At 38.0% G+C, this 9,879-nt stretch overlaps 1 protein-coding gene and 2 non-coding genes across 3 annotated transcripts; 2 read left to right on the plus strand and 1 right to left on the minus strand.

The window, feature by feature from the left end:
• Positions 1-97: 97 nt before the first annotated feature.
• On the plus strand, positions 98-7,626 carry tmem132a (transmembrane protein 132A). The gene is made up of 11 exons (XM_067441191.1): positions 98-181; positions 515-729; positions 827-1,036; positions 2,242-2,738; positions 2,839-2,991; positions 4,037-4,232; positions 4,673-4,816; positions 4,897-5,099; positions 5,668-5,893; positions 6,246-6,437; positions 6,526-7,626. The coding sequence occupies exons 1-11, from the start codon at positions 100-102 to the stop codon at positions 7,333-7,335; spliced, it is 2,928 nt and encodes a 975-aa protein (XP_067297292.1). The 5' UTR covers positions 98-99; the 3' UTR covers positions 7,336-7,626.
• A 1,160-nt stretch (positions 7,627-8,786) lies between these two features.
• On the plus strand, positions 8,787-8,858 carry trnae-cuc (transfer RNA glutamic acid (anticodon CUC)). Its single transcript has one exon. It is a non-coding gene; the product is annotated as a tRNA-Glu (tRNA).
• Positions 8,859-9,590: 732 nt separating this feature from the next.
• Positions 9,591-9,663, minus strand: trnak-cuu (transfer RNA lysine (anticodon CUU)). The gene has a single exon. It is a non-coding gene; the product is annotated as a tRNA-Lys (tRNA).
• Positions 9,664-9,879: the final 216 nt, after the last annotated feature.

The following is a 9,879-nucleotide window of genomic DNA, read 5'->3' on the forward strand; positions in this document are numbered from 1 at the left end:
ATTTTTATTAATTTATAATAAATCATTTAACAACAACCAAATTGGTCAACTATTTAATTTTTCGACAAGCATTATATGTTTGCTGTGTTACAGGGTGTTATGGATGTAATGTGTCTTTCTAGACTCAAATGGAAGTCTTCTACTATGAGACTGGTAATCCTTCACTTATTCATAATCCTCTGTAAGTTTGAATTATTTTTACACTTTTCCAAAAACACTGCATAACACACTTTACTTTATAATCTTTAACAGTGAGAGTTTTTCTCTCTCTTTGTAAATGCTATTTTGGATAATTCTATAGAGCACTAGGAGAAAGAAATGTAAAAGTTTCCTATACCAAATTTGAATTTAATCGACAGAGTGTGAGCATTTTTATTTAATTCTTCACTTCTGCATTTTGTAAAGCAACGTTTTAGGGGTTGCAGTCACATCTGGATATGAGACTTAAACAATAGAGCGATCTTTATTAATCTCTTAAACTAATAACCCAACTTTCCTATTTCTCCATCACAAGCCCATTGTCAGACACCCCCCTCCCCATCGCTTCCAGTCCGGGTCACTGTTCCCTCGCCATGGCAGTCTTTCACCCTCTCTCAGGCTGATCTGGGTCTTCTCTTTACCAACTCCAGCCCCTTCTCTTCCACCCAATCCCTGCTCCTCATGCCTCCATCAGGAACGGCCTCCAAACCTCTTCTCCGTGCTTCATTTGGTTCCTACACCATCACACAGGTACAACAGTCTTGATTATAAAGGTTAATGACCTTTACCTCAACCTCAAAGATAAATAGTGTGGTTATTTTAATGTGTGCTTCCACCTCTTGTCAAGGTGATGACGGAAGCCATTCCTCCGTTGACTCCATCTCTCACTGCGTCGCTCCTTTCGAAAACCGTTGTCAAAGACACTAAGGGTGGCGGAGGAGAGCGGTTTGAGGTGCGAGTGCTGTTTCATATGAGGGGTGATGCTAACAGTGGAACCTGCGTCATTCTTCATGCTTTCAAGCAGACAGAAGAACTGAAAGCTTCCTGCATCACTCAGGTACTGCTGGTCAAAGGCACTATAGATGGGTCAGGATCACTCTGACTCTTCACTGAAAACATACAACTATATATATATATATATATATATATATATATATATATATATATATATATATATATAGACACACACACACTGATCAAGCATAACATTATGACAGGGTCATGGGCGGCCAAGGCTCATTGATGATCAAACAGACATGCTACTCAAATTGCTCAAAAAGTTAGCAGGGTGCCCATGCTGACCCCTGTCCACTAAAAAAAGCACGAACAGTGGGCATGTGAGCATCAGAACTGGACCACCAAGCATTGGAAGAAGGTGGCCTGGTCTGATGAATCATATTTTCTTTTACATCACGTGGATGGGTGTGGGCGCTTACCTGGGGAACAAATGGCACCAGGATGCACTATGGGAAGAAGGCAAGCCGGAGATGTTTTGTGTGATGCTTTGACCAATGTTCTGCTGAGAAACCTTGGGTCCTGCCATCTCAGCTCAGCTTTTAAATTCTGCTAATGTAAAAAATTTACATTTCTGCTCTGAAAATGCTTAAGTTTTCAAATCATAAATAATGTTGTTATATTTATTTAAAAGTAAGCATATCATTTTATAAAGTTTTTTTTTTTTGCCCCCGTACCCCCCTAGAAGGACACAGGTCCACCCACCACAGTTTCATCAAAACCTATGGGAAACACATTGCTATTCTCAACAAATAAATCACCTTAAAATTTGATACAAGAAAAATATTTACTATTTTAATACCATATGTTGATAGGAATCTTATTTGTTTCAAATGCTTTTCATTAGGAGGGGTGTGGTGCAGAGGGCCTCTAACATAAATTTTGTCAAGGGCTTCCAAACATCTAAAACCAGCCCTGCCACCTACCTAAGCATTGTTGTACATCATGTACACCCTATTCCCTGGTGGTAAACGGTATTCCCTAATGGCTGTGGCCTCTTTCAGCAGGACAATGCACCCTGTCACAAAGCAAAATTGGTTCAGGAATGGTTTGAGGAGCACAACAACAAGTGTGAGGTGTTGACTTCAAAATAGATTTTTAATGCTAAAATTATTTGTAGTTTAAATGGAACATGAAATGTTAAACCTTCAGATGCTGCAAAATATCATAACATTTACTTCAAGGGCATAGAAAATCCATTTCCAAATCTTCAATATTATTAATAAGTATTCTTCAATTTCTTCTCAGCCACCTTTCGGGTTGTGTGTGGTCACTCTGACGCTTCCAAACGACTGGTTTGAGCCTAATCAGAACATCAAGGCAAACCTGGACCAGATTTTCAAGCAACGTCACCTGGGCAGAAACCGTCCTCGTGCCCGAAACCGTGGGAGAAGGCATCCATACGTGCCAGGACGACTCAGGGCCCAGTCTGATCAAATCCAGCTCTACTACTCTTCCTTTGGCATTGTATCCAGTCCTAAAGTTGGACCCCCCAGGTGTGTGGAGGAAGTGTTACAACAATCGGAGAGGAAGATGTACTACATTGGTCCTGTGGGACATGAAGATCAAGAGACCAACAAAACCAAGCAAAGCACTGCATGTTTAGATAGACAGACGGAAGAACAATTTTGGTTGGATTCCAATGTGCTAATTGTTTACAGCAAAGGGCCTGTGCGTGCTGGACAGCCAATTAGAGTGTCAGTAAACTTGAGGGCAAATTTTAGTGGGGAGTCGCTGACCATTAGGTAACAATAATATTTTTACATAACATAGTACAATTGCTTAGCACATTTTATGTAATATACAATATTGTATATTGTTCACATATATTTTTTTCATCTTCAGACTGAAAATGAAAAAAGGGTTGTTGTCTCTGGATGTCCATCCCACCACAAACTCTGACCTTTGGATGGTAAATGTAGAGAAGACATCGGGTTCTAAACATGATGTTATTTCCATCACTTGCCACAGCACTGGTACTCTTTCAGACAGCACTGGGTAAGATGAATAATTACTGACTGTTCTAAACTGAATTAATCTGTACTAACATAATTTACACCAGTATATGAGTGTATAATATACACTAGCGTTTTAAAGTTTTAGAGTCAGTAAAAAATATTTTCAAAGAAATTTACTTCCCCCAAAACTGAAATTTCTTTTGTTCTTTTGTTGTCCAAACAAACCAGTAAAAATTCCATTCATCTTTGAAACACAAATGAAGATATTTTAAATGAAATCTGAGAGATTTCTGTCCACGCAACTTTGACACTTCAAAAAATTAAGAAAGAGATTGTAATCTGAGGTTTGCAATGTCATGAGGGTGAGTAAATGATGAAAGACGTTTCATTCTTGGGTGAACCAACCCTTTAAATAGATAAGAAGTTATAACATACAAAAAAAAAATATTTAAAATAAATGCTGTTCTTTTTAACTTTCTGTTCATTAAAGAATCCTGGAAAAATTATTTCACAAAAACATTAAGCAGCACAACTGTTTTCAACATTAATAATAAAAATAAGAAATGTTTATTGAGTAGCGAATCTGCATATTAGAATGATTTCTGAATGATCATGTGACATTGAAGACTTGTATTCAGCTTTGCCATCACAGGAATAAATTCAATTTTAAAAAATAATAATAACAATAAAAATGATATTTTAAAACACAATAAAATGTCTTAACACTAATTCTAAAAGCTTATTCACTTACAAGTCCAGCACAGGAATACATTCAAATTAAATTAAAAATACAAATAAAATACAAAACTGATAGGCCTGTTTTAAATCACAATACTATTTTGCAAATCCACATTGATTCTAAAAGCTCATAAACCTACAAGTCCAACCATTAAAAGTACAATTTAGACATATTTATAGATGTAAGAATCTATCTATGTAAGAAAGAAACAATTGTTCTTTATTTAAGACTTAAGCCTTGCTTTTAAATCCTCAACAGCATTAACCACAAACCTGAAAGCCAGTTCAAAGAAGAATGTGCCATCCATTCTTGCATTTTTTTCTTTGTCTCTTTTCTTCGGTCACAGCACATCTGCTCTAAGCCAGGTATCCTGTCTTTCGTTCGAGGCTTTACACAGAAACTTTGGCGTCGCGATGACTGTCACCGCTAGCTGGTGGGTGGAGTACTCAAAACGCAAGTTTGCAGTTTCACCACACGGGGCAGTCACGAGCTTTTTCTCCCTTATCGACAGAGAAGTGATGGGCATTGCTCCCATCACAGAGGTATAGCCTATCAGAAATCTATTGCTAATTTCCATATGCGTAAATAAATTACCACGAGTATCACCAACAGAATAATGTTCTCAATGTCTTCAGTTTACTAAATATTCTTCCCCTATCCCCATTATATCAACTTGTCTGAGTCTGTAATTTTAGATACATTTTTTGATCGCACTGTGAACGTTTTAAAACGTCAACAGTTTGGGGTGAATAGACTTTTAATTGAGGGACATGAATGAAAGTCTCATGGGTTTTGAACGACATGAGAGCGAGTAGGCCCTTTTAGGTCAAACTATTCCTTTAACTGACCTTAGAATGTCACAACTAACCGATCAGAATCAAACATTTTAAAGAGCCTTAATAATGTTAGATATTCAATGTTATATGTGTAAAGAACAGGAAAAACATAGTGTTTACTGATACCCAGCGGTTTTTATTTGCAGAGCAACACTATTATCAACACAGCCATCTTGACTAGTCAGCCTGTGTCGCTTCCTGTCACTGTGCTAGCGGTGGGCCTAGATGGCAAAGTATCAGATGTGACCACAGCGGTGAAGTGTCATTCAGCCAATGAAGATATCGTCAAGGTAAAGATTTCTGAGGAGGTCGGGTCTAATGCATAAAATAATATATAAAGTCATCTGATGACTCTTTTCTTTGCTGGCAGGTGTCTCATGATTGCTCCGTGCTTTTTGTGGATGGGAGTGAATCAGGAAGGGGCAGCATCTGTGTGGAGCTGGAGTTTTCTTTGGGAATGTTCAGTGGCTCTTTGTGCTTGTCTGTGTGGGCTCCAGTAGTTCCACTACGTGTGTCTCTCTCGGACTCTGTCCTGAGTCCCATCAATGGCTGGAATTACTACAGTGAGAGCGGGTACGCAATATTTGGTTACGCTTTACAATAAGGTTCCATTAGTTAACATGCATTTTCTTGTGAAAAAGAACACTAGCATACTTTTAAAGTCAATGATCAAATAAGAGTCAATGGGGTCCCTCAACTTCATAGAGGGTTGGAACATCTTGCGTGTGAGTAAATGATGGGTGGACAATCCCTTTAAGTGCACTGTAAAAAATGATATGTTCAAGTTATGACAACATGTGTTTTTACATTGTTTTAACGCATCAGAATAAGTTAAGAAATGTTAAAAGATGCAACAATTTTTTTTAAGTCATTTTAACATAATCTAAGTTGAAATAACTAAAACATCTAAGTCGATTGTATTAAAACATTTCAGGCTGTGACTTTTTTTTTTTTTTACAGTGTTAATTAATATTATAGTATCTGCAGGTTTAAGTTAACTAATGTAGTTAACTAAAGTTGACAAATGGAGCCTTATTGTAAAGTGTTACCTAATATTCTTCTGCAGACTTTTCAGTAGTGCAAGGGAATGGCATTGATCATTAAGAAAATTGAAATGTCTCGTTTTTGTTTTGTTTTTTAGGTGTGAACCAGTTTATCAGAGGTCTACTATACAGATTTTGGCACAATTCATTGCCCAATCAGCAGCGCAAGGAGGCCAACCAACCTACATGCTCGGATCACCGGATTGGTTTGTGGATGTGACCGAACTTGTCCAAGACTGGCTGAGGATAGAAAACCCATATATTGCAGCTCTCGATAAACAAAAAAATCTAATTGGCTTGAAGCCTGGAATTACATCATTATATGTTGGTATCTGAATTTACTGTCGGAATGTTTTGATGGTATTAATGGCATAGCACATTAACAACCTAAAGGGATAGTTCACACAAAAAATCTAATTCTAATTCTTATTTATGTCATTCCAAACATGAATGACTGTCTTATGTGTCTCTGACTGTCTTTGACACTCAAAAGAAGAAAACAAAACTAGGAAAATGGCCATACAATGAAAGTGAATGTTTAGACCAAAACTTGAGAAGAATTAGGTTGGAAACAACATGAAGGATTTTAATTTGTTGGTGAACTATCACTTTATGTATGAACCTGTCTTGGTTCTTAATATCCTCCCCTAATTGCTTCTCATATCTGTTTTTCAAGGTGATATCAAGTCAGTGGGATGGAGTGCTTGGAAGAGCAAATGTCATTGTAACCTCTGAACCTGTTACTCCTGGTGACCTCTCTGTTCAGTTGGTGGGAGGGCTTGGCCTGTCAATTAATTCCAGCCCATCTCATCCGTCTATAGTCACAGCAACAGTGAATGCTCACAACACACTGTACAACCATGGGCAAGTAAGTATAGTGCGTACTAACATTTTAATCCTATTGATTTCACTAGCGTTCTATTTCTTGTTCTTTCTGCTCTTTTTTTATTTATTAGGAAGCATCTGTCAATGTTTGGATCCAGTTTAATGACGACACCACCATATTAGTATCTGCCTTTAGTGGGATTCCCTTTACTCTCCGACTCTCCTCTTTGGCAGAGTCTGTGGTTGCTGTGACACCGGCTCCATCACAGCGCATCTTGGCACAAGGTGATGGCGGAGGGCCTCTTGTGAAAGCCGAGCTCCTGGTCTCCCCATGTGAACCAGCGTCTAACCATGTTGAAATGGAAGCAATCCAAAAAGGAAGTGAAGCAAAAAGATTGGCTAAAGGCTCTGGCTGGATAAGGGTGAACCTGAACATGGACTTTTGGCCAATGGGGAGTGAGGAAACCAACTTTGAGATGCATGATGTGACTGATATGCTTGTCGATTCCAACAAGGATCTGTATGATAACTTTGAAGATCAGCAAATTATGGTAAATTCTACCAGTGACTATGATGTTGGTAATGACATATTTAAAGGAAATGACTTGGAGCAGGCGGTTTTGATCCCCAACCACGAAGAGAGTGTTGTGTATTTATCTCCTGGGGTGGAAAAAGAGAGAAAAGAGGTTAAAACTGCTGATAGACAAGTAGAGATTGGCATTGGAGCTGTCCTTTCTCTCCTTTGTCTTTCCTCTCTCCTTTTCCTTGTCAACTGCCTGCCATGTGCACTGAGAGAACAGAGGAATAGAGGAAGACAAGAAGGAAATGTAAAAGACACTGTGGAGGATGAAGAGGACACTGAAGAACAAGAGGAGATAAAGGTAGGGGTAAAACAGTGTAGTCAAGTGGTAACAGCGGATGACAGAGGGGAAAGGAAATGACATTTCTACTTTCAAAAAAGCTGACATTGTCTATTACCCATAGGCCTATTTAAGGTCACATATTTGTAGTGTTGCTCATCAGCATGACATTTTAGCTGAGATGTAAGAGTATGTAATGGTCTGGTATGTATGTATGGTCATATACATTATATATTATTACTTAAATTGTTTGCTATTATTGTTGTTTCTGTTATTTCTTTCAAATACATTAATACAAGATACAATATAGCCTAACTTTTGTGTTAATATTGGCATAATAATTAATTAAAGAAAACATGAATACACCTAAACTTTTTTATGATTTTATGAATTTTAAGTAAAACATAGGCTACTTGTTTTTTTGTGTGACTTTTTTACACTGCTTAAATATTAAATAAAGCTGAAAAAATATATTAATTCATGTTCTTTGACTAAAACAAGGAGATGACAGTGTCCTTTTCTAGGAATTTATTACCATAAGACTGATGTGACTCTTATATACAGATTAGCATGGTAGGTGTTCATTTACAACTAGAAACATATTATACAATGAGAACCTTCATATACTTTATTGCCAAAAGATTTGGGACATCTGCCTTTACATGCACGTAAACTTTAATAACATTCCATTCTTAATATGTAGGGTTTAATATGGTAATTTACACTTGGCACAATGCAATCAGGCAAGTACCATTCTCCAAGCAACTGCCAAACCCAGACTCGTACATCGGATTGCCAGCCAGAAAAGCATGATTCGTCACTCCAGAGAACCCGTTCTAGAGATCTAGAGTCCAGTGGTGGCGTGCTTTATGCCACAGAATCCAACGCTTCGTATGGCACTTGTTGATGTAAGGCAGGGCTATTCAAATCTTACCCTGGAGGGCTAATGCACTGCAGAGTTTAGCTCCAACCCTGATCAAACACACCGACCTGTGATTTTCTAATGATCCTGGAGACATTGATTAGCATGTTCAGGTGTGCTTGATTAAGGTTGGAGCTAAACTCTGCACTGCATTGGCCCTCCAGGGTAAGATTTGAATTAGCCCTGATGTAAACCTCTTCCATGAAGCTCTCTATGTACTAACCTGAAGGCCACACAAAGTTTAGAGGTCTGTAGCTACTGACTCTGTAGTAAGTTGGTGACTTCTGCACCTCAGCATGCGCTGACCCCGCTCTGTGATTTTAGTACTAATACAATTATTTTATAGCCTAGCAGTTTTTAATTGGATGGACAGTTTAATAGGAACCCAACCTCATTATAGGCTACATATATTTGTATTTGGTTTTAGTGCTCCCTACAACGGAGTATTCTGTCTAGAGCGCACAACTACACAAGCTTATTATAAAGAAGCTCGTGTCAAATCTTCCACAATCATGTTGTCATTCAGCTCCTCACTCTTATGGAGTAAGAAATTACACTGATCTCATATCACACCATAGAATAGAATTAGGTGAACTTCATGTAGAACCGCTCCCTGGTGGTCTAGTGGTTAGGATTCGGCGCTCTCACCGCCGCGGCCCGGGTTCGATTCCCGGTCAGGGAACAAATTGTTTTGTTTTGCCATCGGACAAATGTATTCGACCGACGTTATCAGGTAATAGGTAACTGTTATTAGGTATAATAATAGGTATAATAACACTATTACGTGTTAAATTATTTAAGCTTTCTGACTAGATATGGACAACATAATATCAGAGTAACGTTAGCTCCCGTACGGTATGTTAAAATCTTTACTGTTATGTCAAACAACTTTTAAATGCATTCACTCTCACAAATGGACCGAAAACTTACCAACCTTTACAAAAATAAAGTAAACCCGTAATAGTAAAAACGAATACACCGACCATGTAATGCTGAATAGATAAAGAGAAGCAGCACTGGCAGCCAGCAGAGTGGCGCAGCGGAAGCGTGCTGGGCCCATAACCCAGAGGTCGATGGATCGAAACCATCCTCTGCTAAATATTTTTCTTCTAAGTCTCGACTTTTTTAAAATTGTATTTCTTACATTTCTTATTATAATAATATATTTAATGGTTTTAAATTATGTGGAAAGTGTTAAACCGATGAACTATCATCTACATTAAATATAGTCTTTATTGTATGTACAGCCAAGCTACACAGCTGATTTAATAGATTTTCTACGAAGTTGGAGATTTGGATAATCCAGATGTTAGAAAATAGGAACCCCACTTTCTAGGTCAGATCCACTTTTGGAGTTTATGTTGTGATGAAATTATTCTCTGAAACAAAAAGAGAAATTTGCAATAAATATTTGCGCCCAACGTGGGGCTCGAACCCACGACCCTGAGATTAAGAGTCTCATGCTCTACCGACTGAGCTAGCCGGGCGTCTAAAACAAGGTTATTGGCCAAAAAATTATAAACATTAAATCACATTAATACATGAACGTTTAATTATTTTCAACAACAATATTTAAAGTAATTAAAATACAGCAGACTTTTTTCGCCTGCCAAATCACCTAATACAGTGCGGATAGTGACACAAAAAGAAAATCCAGAATGTACGCTCTTTTATTCTTAGTGCTCGTGCACCACCTGCTGTTC

The sequence above is a fragment of the Pseudorasbora parva genome, chromosome 4 (assembly GCF_024679245.1).
Source record: "Pseudorasbora parva isolate DD20220531a chromosome 4, ASM2467924v1, whole genome shotgun sequence".
Classification (NCBI taxonomy): domain Eukaryota; kingdom Metazoa; phylum Chordata; class Actinopteri; order Cypriniformes; family Gobionidae; genus Pseudorasbora; species Pseudorasbora parva.